The sequence below is a fragment of the Hyperoodon ampullatus genome (assembly GCF_949752795.1).
Source record: "Hyperoodon ampullatus genome assembly, chromosome: 15".
In the NCBI taxonomy this organism is placed as follows: Eukaryota; Metazoa; Chordata; class Mammalia; order Artiodactyla; family Ziphiidae; genus Hyperoodon; species Hyperoodon ampullatus.
The window spans coordinates 27,946,843-27,973,193 of NC_136928.1; the positions used below are offsets into that span (position 1 = coordinate 27,946,843).

Sequence of the window (26,351 nt, forward strand, 5' to 3'; positions counted from 1 at the left end):
TCCCAGAGACAGGTGCCCACCTACAAGCCCTAGAAGGCCAAGTGGACAGTTCTGCCTCATACATCCATTTCAGACCATCTCTAGAACTGGCCGCTCTTGACAGACACCGAAACATTTCTAGACACCTGAGAAATGCTTGGCCGTGGTTGTCAGCCAATGGCACAAGCATCAGGAAAGTCTGGGGTATCTTTTTCTAGTGTGTGGCAGCGCATCCCAGGAACTGGCAGATGATGCCAAGAGGTTCTTCAGCAGAGAAGAGGCAACTGAGCAAGGAGACGGGAGGGACCACAACAGAAGCCGAATGTGGCAAGAGAGCATCTGGAGCTGGGGAGGAGCCTTCTGCTGGGTCCACAGCCAGAGCTGGTGAGCACAGTGATGGGGGCCGCATGACGGGGGGAACAATATGGGCGGCCTAGAGACACAGGCTGGACAAACAGGAGCCAGCAAGATCCAAGTTCTGCCAGACTTCTCATCCCTCCTTCTCATCCCTAACCTATCTGCACTGGGGAAGGGGCGAGGCGACAAGAGCCCAGCCAGAACTATCTGGAAAACCACTGGATCTGGAACCCACAGCCTCCTGGATCAGCCCCAAGATGCCCGGTCCTCCCAAGCCCTGCACAGGAGATGTGTAAGACAGAGTGAGGGAAGGATCTCCTGGACCAGCCAAATCGGATCAATGATCTCAGAGAAAAGCACGATACAAAATTGCTTTTTCCCCAAGCCCCCAGCAGACCCCATCAGGACAGGGCTTCCCGAAGACTGGGACTGATCTCCCTGCCAGCCTCGGGGCTCCTTGAGAATAGGGTTATGTCTCCTCCATCAGACAGGGAGCTCGATGAGGGCAGGGTCCAAACCTCCTCCACCAGAGCAGGCGGATCTCACTTCCTCCTCTCCCTGCCAACCTCTGAGGTCCTGTGAGCCCAGGCCCTCCCACGCGGGCATGCCTCCACCAGCCCTAACCTCAGCTCCCCGCCCTCTGCCTGGCCAGCAGCTCTAGCCGTGTGCTCCCACCAAGAGTGCAGCCCCTGCTCTGGCTCAGACCCCTGGCCCTGGTTCACTCGTGTCAACGCTGTAAGGACGTCCAGCCTGGGCCTCCTCACCGTCTGCCTCTGGTTGTGCTTGTAGCCAGCAGGACCCAAGACAGTCCCTCCCCATCTGAGTCTGTAGACATTTTGAGGGCAGCACACACAGAACGGAAATCCTGCTGGGCAAGCTCTACGCTTCCCTGCACAGACTCAGACAGCCCGCTGATGGGGGGGAAGTGGGAGCCAGCACTGGGCGCCCGGAGCTTGGGGCTAATTAGCTGCCTCATTCAGCTATGAACACCCACCCAGGCCAGAAGGTACTAGCCTTGAGTGTAGCTGAATTCTGTGTATTTGCAATTTCCATTTGGGTTTCCCCAGTCAAGAGAAGCTCCTCCTTAGACCCCTACAGAGAGTAGGCAGGTAATCGACCCAGCCACCCATCTACTTATGCACCCATCCACTCATCCATCCATCTATCCATCCACCCAGGCAGACTTTCTTTGAATGCCTCCTCTAAGTCAGGCCCTGTGCTGGTCACTGGGGACACAAAGAGGAATGAGCCCTAGTCACTGCCCTGAGCCTAGTTTAGGAAAGATGCTGGCATTTACAGAGGCAGCACGACTTAAGGCAAGCGCAGTGACCAAGATAGAGACAGGACTTGCAGAAGAAGTGGAGGAGCCAGGGCAAAATCCTAGAAGGAGGTGACCACATCTAGGCTGAGTCTTAAAGAATGACTGGGAGCTGGCCAGAAGGTGCTCCCAGCAGAAAGCGTGCTGGGGTGGGGCCCTGGAGAGCCATAGAAGCGGGAGAAATGGAGAGCTGGGGGCTTCTGAGGATGCTTAGCACCAGAGAACTATAAAGCAGCTATGAAGCTCTTGTCTCAGCAGCAGCGAGGCCCAGGACTGAACACCAGAAATGTCCCCAAGGAAGTGGCAGAAAGGTGAAAGAGATGAGCGCGTGAGAAAGAAGCAGAAACCAGCCCTAAATGTCAGAGGGAAGCCCCTGTAAGCACATCTCTGGAAGAGTTTTGAGGATCCCGAGCCTAACCCAACACCCAAGTTTGTTCTCTTGCTCTCAAGGCTAATATTTGATTGATGGTTTTAAAAAAAATAAAAGCCTCCCCAAATGCCACCCCCTCCCCAGTGAATAAACAGGTTGTGGGCCTGAGCACAAGTACTGTCTACACAGGCTGGGAGGCTCTGCCTCCGGGCAGCCCAGAAGCTCTGAGAGCCCCAAGTGCCAGGGGTACGGCCAGCATCAAGAGAAGCTGAGATGAGGGTGACAACCTGGAACAGAGGGTGACAACTTGGAACAGAGCTATTCAAGGCTGGTGCCCACAGTGAGGCCTTTTTCCATCTCCGCTGCAGGAAGGACTGGGTGGTCTCAGCCATACAGGACTCTGAGCCACCCCAGGGCCCAAGGTGAAGAGAGTGCTCCCCCCTCAATGAGAGATGCCACAGACCTCTTGCCATGCTGTTTGGCACTGGTGTCTGGGTCGCCAGCTCGCCCTGTTGTGGAGCACATAGCCAGGGGCTGCCTCTTACCTGCCGACAGGGTTGGACACCCTCGCAGTAAGGCCCCTCTCCTGGCCCCCTTCCTCTCCTGCAGGTGGAGGGAATGGGGTGAGAGGGACCACTGGCTTGGACACAGACCCCTCCTTCAAGCTGCCTGCCACGTGTCACAGAGCACAAGCCCATAGACGAATCTCCCCCCAAGGAGGGCCCTAGCTGGGTAAGGCGATGGGGCTGGGACACCCCAGAGGCTACCGGTCACTCCCCACCCTGTCCTCCTTCTCTCTCGTTCGCTCCTTCCACCCTGATTTCCTGGGTGATTTCCAGGAGAGAGCCCCCCAGGTAGTGGGGCCATTTTTCTCATATGCTTTGGGGGAAATGAGTGGGTCTTGACCAGAAGACCACACACAGCCTCCTCTGCAACCCTCAACCTGCTCCCAACCGGACTGAAAGCTCCTAACTGGAGCCGTCCATCTACAAGGTGTCCAGCCACCAGGCTGCAGAGAGAGTGTCCTATGGAGGCCGTGTGATAAGGAAGGGAAGGCAAGGGGCAGGGAGAGGGCAAGCCAGTCAGCTCTCGGAAGGAGCCAGTGTCTGTCCCCGGGGACCCATCATACCTGGATGGGGATGAGGGGCTCCTTGTCGTCGATGTCAACCAGCACATCTTCCCCAGGACTGAGTAAGCTCACGTCATCTGTAGGGGGAGCAGCGTCCAGGCCTGAGAGGGGGCTCCCTCAGGGGCTCACCCCTCCTGAGCCACAAGACTCGGCCCTCGGTCTTGCCACACTTTTCACTCCGTGTCTCCCTCTTCCTCCCAGCCATCCTTCCCTCTCCCGGCTCCCTTCGCACTCCCCGTCTCCCCCAGTTCTCCCTCTGGCTCCCTCCTCATCCCACTGATCCCTGAATCTCCCTCTCCCTCGGCCTTTTCCGCACCACACCCCACCTCAGCATCAACGCCCCCCACCTCTCCTGGTGGGCCCAGCCCAGGGCCAGACGGTGCCCTGAGGGAGACGAGATTCCCACCCGTCCTTCCGGTCATCTCATTCAGGGCCCAGTAAGAGGAGGGCTTCAGGATGTGTCTCAGCTGGGAAGTCCACCTGTCCCAGCCCCCTCTGCCTCCCCGCCCCCCGTCAACAGCCCCTCCCCTACCTGGGCCGCCCTGTGGGGACGGACTCTCCTCTGAGTAAGGGTCGCACAGGAAGCTCTCCAGGGAGCGGACGGTACACTGGCCCACCACAGGCCGGCGGCCAAACTGGCGATTATCAATTACCTTGATCACGATGGGGGGACAGTAGAGCTCCTCCCTGGGCAGCATCTGGGTGGAGAGGGAGGGAAGCTCTGGGCAGCAGCCTGACCCCGTCTCTGGGAGGTCTCAGAGGAAGGCGAGCCCTTCTTCCCAGGGCAAGTCCAAGGTGCAGAAAATGCTCTCAACCCACACATAAGCCCCAAGAGCCAGCAGTCCAAACGGGTGGTTTGCCGAGCCCAGGAGCTGGCCAGTGGAGCAGAAGCCACACGCCCCTTCTGTCTGCCTCTTGGATGCTGTACGCAGAGGCCGACTTTTCCCTCACAGTTTTACCTTCCAAACACATCCAGCTCAGCCTAAAGTTAAAACAAGTCTACTTTCCCTGAACCCTCACTGGCCGGGGAAGAGAAGGGAGAAGTTGGCCCAGGACTCAACATTTCTCACAGACAGACCCCCCCAAGTGGATACTCAAGAGTTGGCTTCCAGACCCAGATTCTTCTCCCCCCAACCCTAAAAGCACTTTGAACACAACTTGAAATAATTTATATGCTCTCCTTCGGTGGCGGCTTTGGCTCAGCCAAGAGGAGGCTCCTGTTGACAGCCACTGGGCCTGGAATTTCTATAGTACTTTCATCTTGCAAACCATTTTCCTTTCCTCAGACTTGCCTTACTCTGGTCACTAGGCCCAGGCAGCCCAGGTTGCTGGAGAGGGCTGAGGCCTGAGGGCCGCGGGGGTGAGCCCCTCTGCGGGGGCCCAGGCTGGGGGAGGACCAGGTCCTGGAAGGTTTGGAGGAATCCTGGAAGCTCAGAGCCCTGGCAGGGAGCACCGGGGGACTGAGGCCGGCCCTGAGAGGGGAAACAGCCAAGGATGGGTCCTTGGGAGTTCCGTGGACTCAGGACTGAGGAGGAGGGGCCGAGGTGGCCCCCTCTGCGCTGCTCGCAGGCTTCAACTCCTCCAGGGAGGAGGGAGCACCTCCTCCCATTCTCCAGTGAGGTGGGAGTGATGCCGTGACCCACTCAGAATCCCACAGGGAGCCAGACCCCAGGCCGCCTGGGGCCGCAAGGGAATTCTAACCACCAGGACTCCGGAAGGGGACGGCGGGGAGGTCGGGCTCACCACTTCCATGAAGAGGGTGCAGGTGTCAAAGTTGGGGTTCTTCCGGAGGTTCTTGATGACACAGGACTGCACGGTCTGGCCCCCGCACTCCACCACCAGGCTGGGGGAGGACACGCTGGCCAGCTGGTAGCTCTTCATGTTCCGAAGGCCCCACGCCAGGATCTGGGGGGCACGGAGTGAGGACAGCAGCTGGGAAGGCCCCAGGCCCCAGAAAGGCTGGGCCAGGAAGAGGAAGGGCCCGGCTGCCCACAATCCCCACCCCACCACGGGGGCGGGCTCACCTCGATGGCGGTTCGCTGGAGAACAGGCTTGATGTTCTGGGGGACCATGTAGATGTTGGCCTCCCTCTGGGGTGGTGGGTAGGGTAGGTCCGTGTCCTCCGACTGCAGGGCAGCAGGTAGAATGGAGGCAAAGGCAGGAGGAAGACCAAGGCGGAAAGACAAGACAGGAGGACAGACGGGAAGGAAAGAAGGACGTGTGGAGAGACACAGAAACAGAGCGGCGAGGACACGGAAGTGGGCAACCGGGCAGACAGAAATGAGAGAGCAAAGTCAGCTTCCCAGGCACCATCTTCCCCAGGATCACAATTCTAGCACCTCGGCCCAGGGTTCAGGTGATCCTGTTGCAAATGAGCCCCAAGGCACCCCTCCTCCCACCAACGAGCTTCTCAGGGTGACCCCGTCCCTGTCACATACACGTGTGCACACACGTGCACACACGTGCACACATATGCACTGCCCCGTCCAACCTGACACGTCCACTTCAGTCCCTCTCAGTCCCGAGAGGACCACATGCCCTCCTGCTAGCCTGGTTCTCCTGCCTCCTGGCTCAGACCCTCCCAACTTACCACCCGCCCTGGTGTTCCATCTCCAGCTCCAAACTCACACCTGTCCTGAGGTGTGACACATTCTGAACAGAACACTTGCACTGTGGGCCAGAAGGGGTATTTACAAATAGGAGAAGGGGACAGAAAGGCCCACCATCCACGGGCACCAAAGGGCCTACTGGGGAGGCTCCTTCACACCATGGACCAGAGGTGAGCGTGGCCTGTGTCAACCCTACCTGCTATGGGTTTGCCAAAAAGACTTGGGCAAGAGTCCTGAAGAAATACATAGGGAAGCAGGCAGGGCAATGGAGGCAGGTATTACTGTGGATTAGACAACTACCAAGTCTGACAGTGGTTAGAAACACGGGCTCTGGGTATGGATCCTGACTCCACTACTTACTGAGTAAAATAAGTTATTTCACTTCTCTGTGGCTCAATTTTTTTCATCTATAAAATGATTATTAAAAACTATCAACCTCTAAAGGTTAGTGTGAGGCTTGGAGAAGTTAATACAACATTTAGAAGAGTGCCTGGTTCATGTAAACTCTCAATAGGAGCCCACATGGCATCTTTGTGACAACTAGAGAAGGATGACCCTTTCTTAAAACTCTTTACTTCCACGTCAGAAAATCATCATAGTTTACTAGTTTATTAGAACAAGACACTTTACTGCCACCTACTGGAAATTGTTATAATAAATAAAAATACATGATGTCTGCACTGGAAATCGCACCCCCTTAGACTCAGTGCTCTTCCGCAGTGCACAACCTGCACATCCATACATGGAGGCCCTGACACTCAGGAGATGTTAACTATAAATAGAAGGGCTGTGCTGTGTGCTTTACAGAGCTTGCCTCATGTAATTGCATTAATAAACAATGGAATCATTGGATTCATTCTTCAAGTGACTTGCTCTGGGTTCCTTCTCAAAGGATGGTGCATCCATCTACAGATGCTCTGATGCAGATGGTGGGAGCAGCTGGAGGATTGAAACACACCAGCTTCCTCCCGCCTCATCACTTCACAGCCAATCCCAGCTGTCACTCCTGCCAATGACATACTGATGATGCTATGCTTCGTGACCTGCAGTGGTAAGAAGCTCATTTCTAGAATCAAACCAGACCCTGGTCCTAGTCCTAACCCTGCAGCTCCTGAGCTATTTGACCTTGGGCAAATAATTCAACCTCTGTGACTCAGTACCCTCATATGAAAATCCAGGATAACAAAACTCTTACAAAATTGGTCTGAGAGCTTAACAAGAGAACAAATATAAAGAGTTTCTGGCACATAGGAGGTGCTTAGTAAACAGCAGTGACTAAAATGATCACTGTATTGCTGGTGGTGCCACTGTTTCCATCACTAATGTTGTTGGTGATCCCCCAGGGACTTGAGCAGAGCTGAGCCATCAGAGGCACCTCTCAAAACAACCGGCTTCAGAACTATCCCTACATCCCCAGAGCACAGAGTGAAGGAATTCATCATTTTCCTCCAGACCCACAATGCAGGTGACATGATATTTTTAGACTGGCTGAGCAACGGACGCCATCAGGAGGAAGAGTGGTGAGCAGGGCTCAACTCCACGGGGCACCGTGCATGTCACAGTCCCCCCAAATGGTGCCCCTGGAGGCTGGAGGCAGAGCCCGCGGGGGCCTGGCTGCTCTCGGGATGCCTGGCTTGGCGTCCAACCTTGGCACTCCAAGGCCACCTACTGCAACAGCTGTGCAGCAGGGGTCGCCTCTTTTTAAAAGAGGTTATGCCTGAAGGCCTGCTGGTGGCCTGCTGGTGGCCTGCTCAAGGCTGATGCCCAGCCCACAGCGTACCGAGGGCCAAAAGCTCATGACGAAAGGGACAAATAGAAGACGTCAGGGAGGGAAGAGCCCTGGGCTCCTGGGTGGGGAGGCAGAAAGACCAAGCCTTTCTCATAGGGCTGCAATGTTGTCCTGAAATCACCCAGGAAAACTCATGAATATACTTCCCCCAGAACATTCCTCTCCACGTCCCCAGACTCTGGGCAGTGTCCCTTTGATTCCTTTTTGTCCCTCACTTCCACGTCCCGCTTTCCCTCTGGGCTCCTCCAGGTCCCCTGTGAGGATATTCCTCTCCCTGTGCAGACGCCCAGGCTCCCCACCACAGGAACCTGCTTACAGAGGAGGACAGGGACCAAGAACCTGGAGAAGACTGGGCTCCAGTACCGTTTGCAGGAGGCCCTGGAGGAAGACGGCGGGTGCACACAGCTGTGGAGCGCCAGGCCCGGCCGGCAGGAAGGAGAGACAAGCAGAGACAGCGGTTAGAGGCGCATCCGCAGGGCAGCTTATGAGGCACAAGGCCCCCAGTCTCATCCCAAGGCCACCTCCATCCACCATGCCATCCTCAGGGGTCCCAGGACATCCTTGCTCCCTGCACCTCGTTGCCATTCCCCAGAATCCCTGCCCCTGCAGGGGCTCCCCTCCACCTGCCAGCTGCCACCAAGTCCTCTGTCCCCTCCCCACTGTGCGCACCGCCCCGCCTGTAGGCACCTCTCATTATCACTGTGCATCTATGCCGCCACGTGCTCTGGCTCCCCAACCCGGACTCATCCAGTGTGCCCCAATTTTCCACACTATCTGCTGGATTTTTTCCTTCCGCATTTAAAGACAGTCTCAAGACGGTATCTCGGGTCCATCCACACCTCTCTGTGTCCTCTCCTGCAGCCTGCCACCCTCTCCTCTCTCTCTTCCTGAAAAAGGCTGCCTCCATCCCCTGCCTCTCCCCCGCTTCCACACAGCCCTCTGCCCAGTGCACTCGCTCCGCCCCTTGCACCCCCTCCCTGGAAACTTCTCTCTCCAAAATTAACAACAACCTGCTTGTAGCCCAACCCAGAGGAAACTCACAGGCGCCTATCTCTCTCCCTACCTCAGCAGCAACTGGCCAGCTGACCTCGTCCTCCTTCCTAAAGCCGTCTGTCTAGCTCCTCACCGCTGGCCCCTCCGCCCTCTCTACCCTCCGCTGGCTGTGTCTCCCTGGCAGCCTCCCCCCTGCTCCTCTGCCCAGCCCTCCCCTAGGCTTTCCGCTCCCAAGCGTCTCCCTAAGCCCCACACTTACATTCCAACCTTACCGCTACTTCATCCATGTGTCCTCCTGGCCTCTCACACCGAGCTTGTCCCAAAATGGATTCTCTAAGATCCCACCCCCCCAAAACCTGCTCTCTTCAAATGTCATCTCAGAATCCAGCCCCACCATCCACCCAGATAGCCAAGCCAAAAACGCCACGCCACCCCTGGCTCTCCTTCCCCTGGATTGATCCCCAAGCCTTAGGGCTCCATCTCCTAAATCTCTCCCAGGCCCACCCACCCATCTTCTTTCCTGGGTCTGGGTCACCACCATCTCTTGCCTGGATTCACCAGCATCATCCTAAGTGACCTCTTGCATCTGGTTTTGCACATCCCCTTCCAATGAATGTATGCTGTACTCTGCAGCCAGGGAAGACTTTCTAAGAATGCCACTCTGTTTAAAACCCACCCGCTCAGGATGAAGTCCAAACTCCTTGACGCAGCCTCCAAGACCCCTCATCTTCTAGCTCCTGTTGACCTCTCTGGTCTCGCCTCTCACCACCAACTTTCTCCTCCGGGACCCCAGGCAGTGATGGGCCACCTCCCCAGACACGCTCAACAGCACCCCCCCCCTTCTGAATGCCAGCAGGTTGCAGGAGGCACCACACTCTCTTTACCTGCGAGTTTGGAGCTCGCTGGTCCCTCTGTCTGAAAGGCTCTTCTGCCCACTTCATCTGCCTACCTCCTACGTGGACTTCAGGTCCACTTAAGTGTTCCTTGGAGCCCCAGGTTTAAGTTAAGCATCCCACGGTTCCCAGAGCAACTTGTCCCATTGAAAGACATCACCCTGGGTCATTTCTGTGTGTTCATTTGTCTGTGTCCCTTGTGAAACCAGCAATTCTGCACCCAGGGACAACAGCTAAATCCCGTGTCCAATAAATAAAGGCTTACGAACAGATTATTGAAGGCAGGGAGGGAGGGATGGCAGAGGGCGAATGGATGGGGGGATAAGGGGACAAAGAACCGACTCCGACATACTCTCCCATCCTTCCCAACGCTCTCGCCTGTGTCAGTCTTGCATCCTCACCAACCCCTCCTTTCCCCGTGCCTGCTCATTCCTCCCTCTGCTTGAATGGGCTTCCTTTGCCATCTTCCAGAATCTACCCCATCTTTCAGGGCCTAGGTCAAACTCTACATCCTCCAGAAAATCTCCCCAACCACTCCAGAAACCCTTTACAACCCTACTCTCTGACTTCTTTTACCTCTAATTAAGCGATCCTGGGCTCTGGTTTCCCAAGGTCCTGACTGGTCTCCCACATCTCACGCTTGGGAGTCCTGTGGCACCAGCCAGATGGCCACTCCTGTGCCCAAGTTTCTCAATTTTTTCTGGTCCAGCCCATCTGAGAGGCATGATATCTCCTTCCAGGACAGTGACTCTCAGTGGGTTGGGCTGCAGCGACCCCTATCAGCACTGCCAGGCTGGGAGGGGTGGGTGTAGACTGAAAGCACCGCCAGGACATCCTGATTCACTGTCCCGTGTGTGACAGGGGACTCCGAGGACCACAGACCTCAGGGGCAGCCACACAACAGAGGGCTAATAAGATGACCCCTTCCATGGTGGGGTCCATCCCTTCCGTGTTCCTCCCCACCCACCCTGAATGCAGGGCAGACGTGGGGCTGCTACACTGACGGGGCTCTACAGGTGTGCAGGGCGCTTACCGAGACAGCTCAGACCAAGAGGACAGGGACACAAGGACAAATGAGGCTCTCTCCCCACTTTAAGCAGAATCCACCGCCTGCCTCCTTTCATCTATCCGTCCTGCTGGCCAGTTCAGTACAGGGAACTGAGGCCCCTGAGCCATGAGGGGGGCTTCCTCTCCCAGTCCCAGGGGCCACCACACTAGACAGACGTGCATTCCCAGGGCTGGGGCAAGTGTGGGCAGGCCCCTCCAGACACCTAGGTCAGTGTTGCCACCAGTAGCCCACAGACCCCCTCCTCACACAGCAGGGCACAGTCAGGTGACCCTCTGGACACTCAGATCCTAGCTCCTCGGGGAGCTCCATGTGGGCGCAGCCGGGCGGGCTGGGAGGGCTCCACTGTCTGCCTGCCCCACCCAGCTCGTTAGGAACAACATGCTGCTCTAATTACACTTCCCAGGAAAAAACAGTGTTTTAAATTAAAGCCTTGGGGGAGGGATAGGGGGATGGGGGATCACTGGGCTTATTTTCCTGATTGCAAAACACCAAATTTTTCCTTCTGGAGGATTTGGGGGTGCAGGAGACTACCTCATGTACATCTCAGACTAAAAGCCATAGCCTGTTGCCTGGATTAGGAAGGGGATGGAGTGACATCTGGTTGGCCCCCAACTCACAGCAAAAAAGGCACGGAGGACGCTCTCCTTTCAACCAGGGCATGCCTCCACGGAGCATGTCAGGGGCATCAGAACCAAGGGCGATACTCCGAACCACGCCCCCTTAGGTGCTCAGGACCACAAGTCCCTGCTCCCACCTAAAGGGTTCCCAGATGGGGTCTTCCTCTGCACAGGCTCCACATCCTAGGAGCCCTCAATTATTAAGGAATCTGCCATCATCTCTTCTGCTGTTTGTGTGTGTGTGTGTGTGCGTGTGTGCGTGCGGGTGTGCAGGCGTGCATGCTCTCTTGAGTGTACATATTTGCACACACTCACACATGCCTGTGCACTCTCCATTTCTCAGGAAATCTAAAATTGCAGTTTCTTTGAACTCATTCCCCTTGGCAGCGCAGACCGCCTTTGTTCTCCAGACAAAAAGGAAAAGAAACGAGACAGAGGGCTCAGAAGAGGCGGGGAGAAGGAGGGAGAGAGGGAGCCTGGGCCAAGGAGCAAACAGAGGAAAAGGGAAATGCGAAGGGAGAGCTGGACAAGGGGAAGAGAAAGGCTCAGGAAGAGGGGCAACAGCAAGCGACAGGCAGAAAGACAGGCTGGGAGCTGGAAAGAAACCCTCCCCTCCACCCGTGAGGACCCAGGTCTCCCAGACACCAAAGCCTCAAAGACACAACGCAACGGTCCCCCTTCCCGACCAAGAGCCCCCGGAGAGGGATGCTCCAGGTGGGCAAACAGCCTGGGGGAGGGGAAATCTCGTTGCCCACCAAACTGGCCCCACGCGGTGACACGCACCCCCAGCCCGAGGCACGGCCACCTGGACCCCCAGAGAGAGCTCAGAGTCCCCTCTTCCAGGAAGCCATCCCTACTGTCCTCCATCTGCTCTAGGGGCGCTCAGCCCGGGTAGATACCTTTCACCTCATTCATGACACTGTCTCCCACACAGGCGTGGGCTGTGTGCTGGCCAGAAGGCAGTCCCCACCGGAGAGGCCATCCTTACACCATGCTTCCGAGTCACTTGCCCCTCTCCATTCCCTCTCTAGCCTAGGCCCCCATCACCACATCTGTCTCAAAAGCCTCCTAGCTGGTCTCTCCTACCCCTCGCTCCCCATCCCACACCTCTCTGCAGCCAGACGGCTTCCTAAAACACCCATCTGCCCTCTCTGCTCCCAGACTTTTGAGGGCCCCCGTGGCCAGTGGCCCAGAAGCTAAGCTCCCGGCATGGCTTTTCACAGCCCTCCAGGATGGCTGGAGCGCTCTTCACAGGGATCAGGCCGGGAGTCTGGAGGGGGCTGAATGAGGGATACCAGGCAGGAGCTCGGCCGCAGCAAAGAAGACAGAAAAATCTTGCTAAGGCGTCAGGCTTCCAGCAGGACCAGCTGCGGCAGCAGCAAGACTAACCTGCCTCCACCCCGCCCCTGGGGATTCTTAAAACCAAATAGGACCCAGGACCTCGGCATGAGTCTTAGCCTTCAAGTGCAGGGAAGAAAGAGGCTGAGCTATGGGCCCCAGGGCCAGGGCGGGAGCCCTCTGGGGATGAAGGGGTCACAAGGTCACCTTCTGGAGTGGTTCCCTGGACCAGCTGATGCTCCATCCATCCTACTGGTCCTGGGACCCTTTGAACATGCTGGCCCAGCCCTGTGCCCAGCAGACCCCCAGGACTTGCTCTCCTCTGGCCCTGCTGACCCACACCCACCTCAGCCTGTGGCCGGCTGGCCCTGCGGCAGGGCACTTGGCCCTCGTCAGGCTCTGGCCCCAAAGCTGCAGATTTTGATTTGCTTCCTGACAACAAGACCACAGCCAGATCCCTGCTCTTGGAATCTGAGCCTTCACTGTTATATATTACAAATCCAGTTATTAAGGATTTTAACTTTTTTTAATAACTCATCCCTGGGCTGGGTCTTCTTCAGAGCAGGCTGTGGGTTTTGGCCACAGAATGCTCTCAATCAAGAGAGAGGGCTCCGTGCTGCTTCCCTGGACAGGACTCTGGTCCCCTTTCCAAATCGGCAGTCTTTCGCAACTGCAGCCAGAAGCAGGAGGCTGCCTGTCAGGCGCAATTGCGGCCAGCTCACTTGGCGGACCCCACCTCGGTCTGGGAGCTGAAGGAAGTGAGGTAAGGGGCGCGGGGCCGGCGGATCCCACATCCTGACCCTGCACTTCAAGTCCAAATTGCACTGAAAATGTCAAATGGTGTTCGCTCGCAGCCTGGGGATTCCCTGACGGCAGGAAGTGGCTGCCCTTTTCCCAACCCCCATCTGACCAGGGCTCTCCTTCCTGTCTCTCTGCCTGGGCCTTTGCCTCAGCTCACTCTTGAGGACCTGCTCACAGATGTGCAGGAGGCCATAAGGAAATGTGCTTTTCATCCCTCATAGCAAAGGGCATAGCCTTGCTTCATTTGGATGCAAACCCCAAACTTCTCCCAGAAGCTAGGAATCCCCAGCCTGCCCCGTTCCCTAAAGCAGCCAGGCCCCAACCTGGTGCTTGGTCCCTTGGGCCAGAGGCACGTTCCCCACCTTCTTCCTAAGTGCTACGACAATGTTTGGCTAACGCCACCTCCACCAGCAAGGCTTCCTTGACTACTCTGGCCCCTTATGAACATTTTATTCTTGAAAACATGCCACTTGGTACTCAGCCAGTTGAGGCTCTGTACTGCTGTCCCGGGGATCTGGGCAAATGTGGCTTCCAACATAGCAGCAATCCACCTAAGAGCCAGACTCACACAAGGACACACCCCAGGCAGCCCTGGATCCACGCAGAGTGTGGGAAATTAAATCCAGACAGGGGTCCATGTGACAGAGGCACACTGGAGTACCAGGAACGAGGAAGACTCCAGGGCATGGCCTTCACCTTCCCTCTGCCTCTGCCCACCTATTCCCCAGCCACAGGCCACAGCTGTGAGGGGCCGGCTCACCTCTTCCAGGATCCCTGACGTATCCTGCACCTGGACCACACCATGGGACAGTCCACATCCAGGAGACGGTGGAGGGAGGAGAGGAAGGAGGGTAAAAGTTTACCGTTAGTGACAAAGACCATTAGGCTGGGGCAGAGATCAACACCCCAGATGTCTCCCTACAAGGAGCAAACAGAAACCACTTCCCATCTAGGGTGAGGGTGATGTGCTTCCCAGACGCGCCCTCTACGTGGTCCCTGAGAAAGAAGGTACAACACACGTTGATTCAGAGGGAGTGGTGGGAGAGGCCAAAGCATAAGCCTGGAGCCCAGGCATCTCTAGAAGTGACAGGAGAAAGGAGACTGACTAACAGACAGGTGCTGGGAAGGTCCCGGACCCTGTGTAACAGCCCCAGGACGCAGTCAGGCCTGAATCCCTGGAGCCACTGCTGGAGATGTGGACTTGGAGAACCAGGGAGAAGCAACCTACCTGCCCAGGGCTGGCAGAGCTGAGAGCAGAAGCTTGGAGTGGACAGGGAGCAGGAAAGGGAGAGGGAGAGAGACTAGAAGGGGTGGGAGGAGAGGCAGAGGGTGGAGTGGGGGCAGGGGGCAGGGAGGGCTCGTACTGTAAGGACCGTCTGCAGATTGCCTGGGCTCCCTGCCTCCTAAGGGGAGAAGCATCCAAACAGAGCCCAAACGACCACTTCTCCAAGCTGCAGCTGAGCCTGGCCGGGCATAGGATTCCTGAATCAAATTAGCCTGGGTACCAGTAAAGGGTTTACATTTTTCATGACCCCCAGGAGAAGGAAGGAGATCAGGGCAAAGGGAATGAAGTCCCCATAACTAGTAGAGGAAATAAAACCGGATCTTAGTGGGAACACTGAGTTGGGAACTACGGTCTAAATCAGAGCTTCTGAAACGTGAGCGTGCGTCCGAATCCCCTGGAGGGCTCGATAATACCCAGGTTTCTGTGCTGCCCTCAGAGTTGGCTTCATAGTAGGTTTGAAGTGGGACCCAAGTTTGGCATTTCTAACAATACCTCGGGTGATGCCATGCTGAGAACCACTGGCCTAAGTCGATGGTTCTCAGCCCAGGCTGCACATTCAAACCTCCTGGGCAGCTTTGAAAGATACAAAGGCCTGAGCCACACCCTGAAAGATGGGATTTCATTTGGTCTAGGGTGGGGCCTGAGCACTGCTGACTTTTAAAGCTGCCCAAGGGATTCCAACATGCAGCCCAGCTGAGAGCCACTGGGCTGGATGACCTTCCATCTGAGTCTGTGATTCTTGGACTTCTCAGGGGAGAAGGGCAGGAAAGCCAGAGCTGGGCAGGGACCCCAGCCCCTACCCACCCTGCCCCTGTGGCCCCAGCAGAGCCTTGCTTGGCTTGAAGGCAGGATGGTGGTGGTGTAGCCTGGGAGGGGGCAAGTCTGAAGAAGCAAAGGTAAGAGCAAGACTTACCTCAAAACCAGGAATATGGTAGATGGCCGGCTAGGGTGAAGAAACAGAGCTTTGGTTAAGTGCCTGTCACCCAAGGCCCCACCACCTTTCTGCCCTGGCCAGGCAAACACATCTCCAACCACAAAATGACACTCATGGAATATGTCTGTGATCAGACAGTCCAGGGATTTGCAGACTCTTCCTTGGCGGACTAGGGACTCCTGGGAGGTGCCTGGTAAGCGAGTGCAGGGGAAGCCAGGTTGGCAGTATGCCGTGTCCCCTCCAGACACTTCAGCCAGAGTAGCCTCACTTCTAGCTGGCTTACATATTAGGGTTCACATCACACTAAGAGCAAGTCTGAAGATGTGGCTCTAATCCAAACCCCCTATTTTACAGCAGGGAATTGGCTGGCTGAGGCTATGGCAGAGTCAACACTGCAACACGGGTTCCTGCCCTCACCTGTCCCTGGAGTCCCCTGCCCCAGACAATTAAGCACCCTAGCCAGATCACAGAGGTCCCCCTTCCAGAAACCACGTCAGGATATAACCCAGAGAAAAATACATCCAATGGCCAGAGGACGCAGACATAGTAACACAGTTCAGATTTCAGCTTTCTGCCCCAGTGTTAGATTGTGTCCTGATTTGGGGCTCAGAAAAGATGGGCAAAACCGGTTCCAGTAGGAGGCCCAACATCCAGAGGTGGCCCTTCAGTGCTCTCCACTAAGTGCAGGCCCTTGGTGGGGGAAGAAGAATGTATCTAAGCCCCCTCCTCTCTATCAGACCATCCCCTGCCTGAGCCCTCACCCTCCACCACCAGAAGCTCCCTGCCGGGCCTCCTGGATCTGGATGTGGACCAGCCTCACCTTCTCTCTCTGGATGAGCTCAAAAGAGGCCAGCAGCTCACCCGCCGGCTGGTTGCCCCTCGTCAGCGGGAACCAGGCCAGCCGGGGCATCCGTTCCAGACTCGGCTGACAGGTGCAGCGTCCCATAAACTCATCTGCACCCTAGACCGAGCGTAGAGAAAGAAAAGTCAGCGTCCCCCAGCCCAGGGTCCTGGCGGCCTCAGAGCAGTCACCAGACCTACCTCTGGCCTCCCAAACTCGGAAGGGCCTCAGAAGTCAGGGCAGTCCCTGGTGCAGACGGTGAGCTCTGCTTCCCTTAGGGGGATGCAAGGGCAGCATGAGAGTGGCCACCTGCCACTGTTGTTAATGCTGAATTCCCATCATGGTCCAGAAGTCCCTTTGTATGTCCAACTAGCATTCGTTCATCTTGCTTTAATTTAATCAAGCTCTAAGCCCATTGGAGATGAGAGTGACAGCCTCCTAGCATTTCTTTAATGCCCTCAGCAGGAGAGGTGTTTGACATTTCCCAGGAATTTGTATCTCCTGTTCATTTCACCTTCAAATCCCCCCAGTCTCCACATGGGGAGACCGTGATCACGCTCATCAAATTAAATGAGTCTTGTCAAAATGATGTTTTCATCTTATCATTCCTTTTACTCATGAGCCTTCCATGGCTCCCCACTGCCTAGAGGATGGAGTGACCTTGCTGACCCGTGAACTCTGACCTTGTGGTTAGCTTCCCCAAGGGCAGGGGCCGCAGACAGAACCTGGGTCTCAGTCAGATGACGCCACAGCTGTCACAAGCCTTGGTGGCTCATCCAAGGCACTCATCTGGAGAAACCCAGGCCAGGACTGGGAGGCATCCCTACCTGCAGTCACGTCACTGCTGGGGACATTGTCAAGAGCCATTCTGGAGTGGCCACCAGCTTCTGAATAAATGTCACACCAGCAGGTGACAGTCCAGCATAGACCACTCAGAGTGGTCACCAGCCACAGCACTGGGAGAGGTCCTGGAGGCTCCTCTGGGCCCAGTGTTGCCCTCTAGTCGCTGGGTCATGGAGAGGCTTGGGGAGGGGAGCCCTCGCAGAGCCCAGGCAGCCAGGACAACAGGAGTTCAGGGCAACGGATATTTGCCAACAGGTAGAGCCCCGTTTGACTAGATTATCTATGAGCACAGCTCTGCTCTCCCCCAGGACCCTGGAGCCCACCCACCCAGAAGAGGCCGTGGCTTTCTCCCCCGGGATCCCTCCCGGGCACTGGCCCAAAGGGGATAGAGTACCATTTGTGAAAGAGGAGGTGAGGTGGCATTGGGAGAGAGAGGCTGTGACCTGCCAGCCTCCGGCCCGCCATGCACCCAGCACTCGCACCTGCTTCTGCAAAGTCCCCTGGCCCTGGCACCCTCCAGGTCCTGGCACCTCCCGCCATCTCCTGCCCCAAAAGCTCCAGGTCCTGAGCTCTTCCCCCCAAATTCCCCAAAAGACCCTTCCTCCAGCTGCTCGGCCCCCATGGAGCCAGCTTTTCCTTCTAAGGGCAGAGCTTACAGGTCAGCCTCCCCATCCCAGGCCCGCATTGCCACTGCCAGCCAGTGGGGCACCCTAATCAGCCTCACCTTCCCCCAACCCCTGGTCACCACACCCTCCCTTCCAGTCATGGCAACTCTTTCTGGAAGCATCTGTGAAGCCCTATCCCCTCCCCTTTCATCTACTGCCACCCCCAACCCAGGTAGGGCCTCTTGGCCACACACCCCTCGGCCGACACAGTCTCTCCCTTCCAACAGCATCCCAGCTCTCCTTTGTAAAATGTCGCCCTGAACCCGCCACTCTCCCCGCTCCCCTGGCCTCGTACTCCTTTCTCCTTCCCTGACTGCCTTCCCCGTTCTTCCATCTCCCACTGGCCCCTGTGCTGTGCTAACACCCCTGCCTCATCCCAACACCCCAATCTCACATTTCCAACAGGGCCTGGGTCTTCCCACGGCCCCTCACATTCCAGCCCATAGCCCTCTCCCTCCTGGGAACCTTCCAGAGCTGCACTGTCCAATACCAGAGCCACCAGCCACCTGTGGCTACTTAAGGTTTAATGGATTAAAACTAAAACACAATGAAAATTCGGTTTCTCAGCACACACGGCAAGTGGTCCTCATTTGGGGGGCACGACCGCAGAGCCTTCCCGCCAGCACAAGAGGTTCTGTGCGACAGCCCTGCAGAGAGGGCCCCACCTGGGCCTCACACTGGCTCCCTGGAGGAGCCCCTGCCTGGTGGTCCCTGAGCCCCAGCTCCCACCTAGATGGGGAACCCCACGTGAGGGGCCACCCAGCCCAGCACAAGTGCTTGATAACCGTGTGTGGAGTCAAAGCAGCCATCTGATGGGAGAAGGGACCGACCTAGGATCTTATAAGCAAGTTAGAGACAGAGAAAACCCAGGCTCCTGACCCACAGCCAAGCACCCTTGCCAGATCTGTACCCTCTCTCTGCCGTGGGCACAGCACACATGGTGGCAATTCATTTTTAATTACTCTAAAACAGTTTTCACCACTGCCTGTGGGGTTGGGGGAGAGGCCATCAGCCCCAGCCTTGGGGAACTCCCATCTCGTTGGGGACCCATCCCTCACAGCAGCATCTCCCCTGGGCCCTGGAGAGGCTGGGCAGTGAAGGCTCAGGGGAGCAAGGTGGGCAGACTCACATAGGTGTCGTGGTCGTACAGCTCCACCACGATGCTGGCCGGCTGCTCGGCGATGCTGGCCAGCTCACCGAAGATCTCGATCTCGTAGAAGATGAGTGTCTGGTCCCAGGTGGGGTTCAGGGTGTTCTTCACCACCACCGTCTTCTGGCTCTGGTGCAGGAAGGAGACGATTGCATAGGGATCTGTGTGGGCCGGGCACAGAGAAGGGAGACGGGACACAACAGAGACCGTGAGAGTCGCCCGTTCAGGAGTCATGCAGCCACAAAGCCGGAGCAGAGCTGTGGCTGCCACTCAGGAGCACCGACGTCCAGGCTGGAGTCCTATCCTGGGGGTAACCCCCCCACCTCCATCCTCCGTGAGGCCAGCCGGTGGCCACCATGGGGAGATGGGACCGAGGTCCCGGAGAGTGGGCGCAAAGATCCAGAGGGCTTCCCTTCTGGGCTCTTTCCTGGGCTGGTTGCTGGAGGCAAAATGAATACATTGTGCATTCATTCATTCATTCATTCATCCAACAAGCACTTACTGACTGAGTGCCTTCTGCATGACAGGCCGGGGGCTAGGTGCTAGGGGCTGAGGGTACATTTGGAGCAAAACGGTAATCTATACAAACGAACATAAAATTACAATCTTGATCATGCTTTGAAGAACACATATGAGGTGCAGTGGCGTGTGAGAGAGGGATCTGGCATGGCTGAGTCTGCACTTCAGCAAGCTCGCTCTGGCTGCCACCTGGAGAAGAGACTGGAGGGGGCAGAAGTGGGTGCAGGGAGACCAGTTATGAAACCACTGCGAGGGTTCAGGCAGGGAGGGTGGTGGCTCAGATGGGGGGGCACTAGAGAGAAACAAAGGGATTCAAGGGCTATTGAGCGGTGGGGGGCGTGAGGGGAACCCTAAGATCCCTGCAGCTCCCTGACACCCCCAAACTACTTTCCAGCCTATCGGCCCCAGCCATGCTAGCCTGGGACCCACCCAAGAGGCATTCCCTCCGCCTGGTCCCAAAGCATCACTAGAGAAGATTCTAGGGCAGTGGTTCTCAAATGTGAGCATGCAGCAGAATCATCTGGAAGGCTGGCAGAGACTGCTGGGTCCCACCCTCAGAGACTCCTTCATCAGGTCTGGGGTGGGGCCTGAGAATCGACATTTCTAACAAGTTCCCGGGTGTTGCTGATGCTGCCTTTCAGGACTACACTTGGAAACCAACGCCAGAGAAGGTCCCATGGCACTGAGTGCATGTAATCTGGGACAGGAGCAAAGGGCTTGGAGGAGGGGGCTCCTCCAACTTCTCTCATTAGGGGGCAGGGTCCAGTTTGCTGCCATTTTGTAAGACTCGACGTGCCAGATGCTGAGGACAAGTGGACAGGGAAGTCTGGGGATGCAGGAGGCTGGCAGCTGGATGCTAGGTGTCTGGCAGGGCTGAGCCCAAATGCTCTATCACATGCCCTATACCCTTGGCAGCTTCTCCATCCTGTAGCACCGTGCATCCGCTGCACCCTCCAGGGCAGCCGCCACGTGACTCAAGAGGGCCTCAGCGCCAGACATCTACAGCCGGGGTGTCCAACTGCAGCCCTGGGGCTGAGATGGGGAGATAGCTCTTCCCCACAGAGGGGAGGGGAGCAGGCCAGTCTCTCCCTGGCCATCAAGAGTCCAAGTGGCATGCCACAGCCACTGCACAGGAGGTGGCAGAGAGTGACTATCAAAGAGGTGGGAAAGTTGGAGTGGGCAACAGGAGGACTTCCATCGAGGGATGGGGTGGGGGACGGGGCCCAGGATTCTGGCTATTGCTCAAAGGGCTTGTTTTAAGGGCGAGGTGGGGGGAGGATCCACGTTAGGAAACAGAAGCTACGGGCACTCACTGGCTGAACAACGCTGGGTTTGCCTAACAGGAGGCAGCCACCAGGCTAGGACCAGCTTGCCAGCCTTCAGGCACAAAAACAAACTGGGGTCAATCCGGGAGGGCTTCCTGTAGGAAATCGGTTTTGAACCTGATTCTGCAGGTAGAAGAGGGCAATGGGAGGCCCTTGGCACAAGAAGGGGCAGGGGGGACATGCCCACCACACCTTGCCACGCCCACCTGGTGGGAGCCTCCCTGGCATGGGGCTCTCCTTTCCCATGCACCAGCCTGGCAGGGCTGGCCCAAGCCGTTCCCTTCCTGGCCCTGGCAGGGCCCAGCGGCGTCTGTGCATTTAATGAAACCGTCTGGCTGTGATACCATCAGCTCCAAGCTCGGCAGAGAACCTCTCCCCGGTTCCAGTAAGAAAAAGAGGGCGCGTTCCGATAAATAAAACCATATTCGAGAGCCAGCGAAAAAGCCCCTTTTGTTCCCGCCCCCTGTGCTTCCCAAGGCTTTATTTTTATAAGCGCGCGGGCCCCAGACCGACCGCGTTTACATAAAGATCACAATTGCACATTGTGGCGGCCATGCACGCTGTATTGGTGTTGGCAGCGCCCCCCACGCTGGCCCCCGAGCAGGCGACTCCTTCCAGCAGCCCCATCAGCGCAGGCAATGAGCTCAGCACTGGGGGGAAGGGAGGGGGTGGCTTTCAAACAAAAATCACCCAGACCCACACGCTCGCCCCGCCCGCCCGGGGCGGGGGAAAAACACACAACAAAGGCATTGTAAGGAGCAGGCCTGGAGGCCTGGGGCCTCAGACACTGGGCTACTGTGTGCTGGGGCCTGGCCTCTCCCCACACAAGGCCCAGCCCCTCAAAAAAAGAGAAACAAGGGGGGTGGGGTGTTGCTGAAGCAAGGTGGTCAGATGAACGGACGCACAGACACACACAGACGCAAGCCTCTTCCAGGAAAGCCAGGAGGATGGAGAGGCAGATCCCAAGGAGAGGTGGAGGGGAGGGGAGAGGCCAGCTCTTCCCAGAGCCACTCCGGTAGGGGAGGACCAGCATCAGCCCTGCGGCCTCACCTGCCAAGCCACACGGAGCACCCCCGGCGCTGAAGCTGGATCGGAGCTCTGTGAGGACCACAGGCTGCCCTGGGAGCTCCAGCCAAGAACACACAAGGGTTCTACTGGACTCCATCACCACAGGAGGCCCCAGGCAGGTGACTGCTGGACCTGCAGCCCTGTGCCTGATCTCTGCTGTTCAGACCTTCCCGGAGCTCCAAGGAGGACCACCCTTCTGCAGTCACAATACACTAAGCTTCCCTCATGGGCCCTCCCTCCAACTGCTCAGACCACAGGGCAGGTGCCATCATACCCCTTGTCAGAAGAGGAAGCTTTGCCCCAGAAAGACAAGTCACCGGCCCCTACTCACAGGTGCCTGGGACCAGACTCCCTGACTCCTAGTCAGGGCTCCTTCTACCTGCCACGAACGCGGGAGAAGGGCCCTTAAGACAGGGTGGAGTAGACCGCCAGTAATCAAGGCAATGCAAACAAAAACTGCAATACAGCAGTACTTTTCCTATAAAATTAAGAAAATTTGTTTAGATTTATAAAACCCAGTGTTGGCAACTATTTGACGAAATAGGTACTCTCCTATATTGCTGGAAGAAATTCAACAACGCTTTAGAAAAGCAATCAGTCAGTATGCCCTGAAAAACATAAAACTGTTTACACCCTGTTTCCCCTATTTCTGGGAATCATCCAAATTAACCAAAAAGCTATACGAACAAAGATGTTCACTCCAGCATTATCTGCAATCCGTCATTCATCCAACATACAGTTATTGACTGACCCGCATATGGTAGGTAAGCACAGGGCTCTGAATATGAAGGTGTCCGAGACACAGGCCAGGCTCTTAAGATCATGACTGCTGCTCGGAAGTGGTAACTAAACATCAGTTACAATACAAAGTGATGTGCAGCTTCACAGCGGAGTGTTCAAGGTGCTAGGGGTCGGGGTACGCCCTGGAGTCTGGTGGCGTCAAGTCAGTACCCCCAAAGGCGGTCTCCTACGCCAAGTCTCAAGAATAAGGAGGTAACCAAGGTGGACCAAAGAGAAGGGGGTGGCCAGGCACCCAGCACAGCACTGGCAAAAGCACCAAAGAGCACTCAGGGAACAGCAAGTCTGTCTGAGGGGAGGAAGGGAGCACCCCAGGCCCCAGGGAGGAGGACGCAGGCGGGCAGATCACAAACGGTCCTGGATTCGTGCTGAGTGAGTTGGGCTGAATCCTGTCCATCAGTGTTCCCCAAAATGTGTTCTTCGCAAGGCGAGTTCTCGGGGGAATGAAGGAATGCTTAAACACGTTCAACAGACTCCTTTCCTGCAGCCACCCCAGCCTTCAATGCCACCATGATTTGTAAATCGCTAAGTGTGCAGTGTTTCCCAGTCTCTCTCGCTCAGGAACCCTTTTTAAGTGGAGCATTTCACAAGCCTCCAGCACACCTTGGAAAACAGCTTCTTAAGCTCATCGGGAGAATTCCCCCAGCCAGAGCCAAACTTAACAGAAAGCTGTGCTTCAGAAGAGGGGACGGGCTCTGACTGGAGTCCAGACAGAGGAAGCCCACAAGCAAGGGCTCCCCAGCCCCACCCGAGCCAGAGTCTGGATCTGGGGGAGACAAAAGCACTGGTCCCCACAGAGGTGACTTCAGCTGTGGGGCAACCATGGTTCACCAGACCTCACTGTGGCCTGGCCTGGCAGCAACGCCCCTCAGGACCACCCAACTAGCACACAGCTTTGACCTCCCTGGAACCATGAGGCCGGCAAAGAGGGCCCAGGACCTTCTGCTTTCTTGGCAGACACTCTACCCCCATAAATGAATAACTTGGCATCTGATCTACTAGCTTTCTCTCATATTCTTCGTTAACCAAGTGGGGCCCCTGAGCCCACTGACCCATGAGACTCTCAAAGAGGAGTTTCTGGGTGCCTCAAGCTAAGGGCCATGCCCTGGAGTGTGAGCTGCCCAAGGGTCCTCCCTCCTGGCGGCAGCTCTGTAAGCAGAGCTTATGGCTCCCTCAAACCACACCGGTGGTCGCCGGCTGGGGGTCGAGGCAAAGCAGAATTCCCTGGAGTATAACAGGGCAAAGAAGACAGCGCACTCCCCGATCCCCTTTGAGAAATATCAGTCTACAGGGAAGAGCAACTCAGCTCTGACCGCTGTTCAGAGCCACAATGCTGCCCAGTAGGTACAGCATTGAGGACAAGTGATTTCTAAGTCCTCTGGAGTCCTATCTTTTCTGTTCAAAGTAGATCCAGTTTGTACTCCAGATGCTCACCCAGCAGTGGCAACCGTATCCCAATGTAAGAGAAGTCATTTGAATTAAGCATCATTTCACATTTTTTATACCTAATCACTATGCTGGCCACACACACTCATAAGCACATAAGCACAGGCCACACGCGCCCTTCCAGTGGTCCAGAGAATTGATGCCGGCCCTCCACTCAAATTCCACCCAAGGCAAAATCCTCAGGCAGCCTGGATGGCAGTGTCTCTACAAGCCTCCCTCCCCGACCGAGTTCAGTGTTATTCAACAAGTGTTTCCTGGACAATTCCTCTGTGTCCCCACACCTTCAGCCAAGGAGAAGAAATATACGGAGCGCTGGCCTTGTGGCAGCCCCGAGGCCCACCACACAAGGGACTAGCAGAGGGCACAGCACAGGGTCATGGGAGCCCCGCTGGGGAAAAGCCCAGGGCAGCAAGGCCAGAGGGCTTCCCAAGGAGAGCCCTCTCGGCTGCAGACGCCAGCAAGCAGGCTGGAAGATGACACCAGCGACAGACTCTGTGCCGGACCCTCCCCAGACCCCAGACATTCCTGATTCACACAGGAGTTTCCCCTGAGAAATGCCAGCCAGTGGCCACGCACAGCCTCCAGCCACCCCAGGGTCAGTTCCAGGGGAGAAACTGCTTTGGTTTAGGGTTTGGGAGTGAAAATAAACACTCTGGGTTTTATAGGTTCACCCGTGTTGGCTGCTGTTTTCCTTTCCAGCAGCCGCTCAATCAGGCCTTTCATTCAGAAGCCAGCGGCCTCTGAGGAAGCCCTGGGCAGTGCCCTCAAAGCTCAAGGGATGTTTATTTGGGGGAGGGGGTGGAGCTAGGATGGAAAGTGTGACGTCTCCTGCGGCCCCGGTACCAGGCTGACCCTGCCTGCCGTCCCCAGAGGTGCGGGTCCCCGGGAGGAGCTCCCTCCCTGCAGGGTCCACCCCCAGCCCGGCCAGTGGAGGACAAGGGGCCCTCGACCTGCACCCCACTTACCCACCCCACACACACAAACCTGCCGCCTGCACCCCGACCTCTCACACTCTCCCCCGAAGGAAGAGGAAGCAAGACTGTGAATTAGGTCACTTCTCTTCTCCTTGGGGTAGGTGCTGATTGTCAGAAAGCATCCTGGCCAAGGTTCCCAAGAAGTTGCAGAGGTCTCCCCCGCACTCCCACAACCACCGCCCCCCCGCCACCTGCCAATCCCCATGTGCTTGTTGCTCCATCCACCCTGAGCCTGGCTGCGTGGGGCTAGAGAAAAGGTCACTGAGAGGAGAGGAACACGAGGAAGCACAGCTGCTGGGGAGGAACCAGAGTGGTCCCCAGGTCGGGGCGGAGCAGGGTCCAGAAAGGAGGACGGGTGCCTGGCCGTGAGCTGAGTGCCACTCTGTGAACAGGAGGTCACCCTCATGGAAGAACTCAGATCTACTCAAGTAAGTAGCAAGTACTTGGAGTGGGGTACATCACTTGTCAGCTATTTTAACTCAAGCAATTTAGTTTCTTCATCTGTAAAATGGGGATGTTAAATGCCTGCTGCATAGGAGAGTGGTAAGGGGTACATGAAAAAACGTCAGCAAAGCCCCTAGGCTGATAGTGAGCACTTAGTAAGTGCTAGTTCTTTAGATATCTTAGTAAGTGTTAGTTCTTTAGAACCTGCTGCAGGTTCAAGGGTAAGTCAAGGTCCCTTCCTGGAGGAGCTCAGAGTCATGGTGGGAAGAATATGACAGAGGTAGATGGCAATTGATCTATGCAGTGGGTAAGGACTCTGAGAGAGGTGCTGGTGAGGTCCTGGCCAGGTGCTGAGGAAGCAACAAACAGCTCAGCTTGGGGAAGAGTCAGAGGGCATCTGGGCTGGGTCTTGAAGGATGAGTAGGAGTTCACTGGATTAAAAATAGGGAAGGGAAGGCATTCTAGGTACTGATCACAAAGGCCAGAAATGTGGAAGAACTAGACAAACGTTGACAAAAGTTGGTGCAGCCAGAGCTAGCAGATAGAGGGGAATTAGGGAAAGATGAAACTGGTGAGGTCCAAAGGGGTCAGATCACGAAGGAGTTGTCTGCCAGGCTAAAGAGTTGGGGATTTACCTGTTAGTGTCTATGTCTGAAATCAGGGGAGTGACATGACCAGCTGTGTCTGGGGTTGTGTGGAAGGTCACAGGGAGGCCAGGAGATGACTGGAGCATTCAGATAAAAGGGGCAAGGCCAGTGTGAGACGGCAGCCACGATGCGGAATAGGAGGGAACAATC

The 26,351-nt window shown here is 56.4% G+C and overlaps 1 protein-coding gene across 9 annotated transcripts in view; it reads right to left on the reverse strand.

Moving 5' to 3' along the window:
* Positions 1-26,351, reverse strand: part of DYSF (dysferlin) — a gene marked incomplete at its 5' end in the record, with an annotated part of 228,163 nt that overhangs the window by 67,378 nt on the left and 134,434 nt on the right. For all 9 annotated transcript variants that reach the window (XM_079721048.1, XM_079721046.1, XM_079721044.1 and 6 more), the window contains 8 exons: positions 3,154-3,230; positions 3,686-3,851; positions 4,897-5,058; positions 5,178-5,279; positions 14,023-14,052; positions 15,461-15,490; positions 16,302-16,442; positions 18,960-19,141. In XM_079721048.1, the coding sequence (XP_079577174.1) occupies positions 3,154-3,230; positions 3,686-3,851; positions 4,897-5,058; positions 5,178-5,279; positions 14,023-14,052; positions 15,461-15,490; positions 16,302-16,442; positions 18,960-19,141 (890 nt within the window). The remainder of the gene's footprint in view (positions 1-3,153; positions 3,231-3,685; positions 3,852-4,896; positions 5,059-5,177; positions 5,280-14,022; positions 14,053-15,460; positions 15,491-16,301; positions 16,443-18,959; positions 19,142-26,351) is intronic.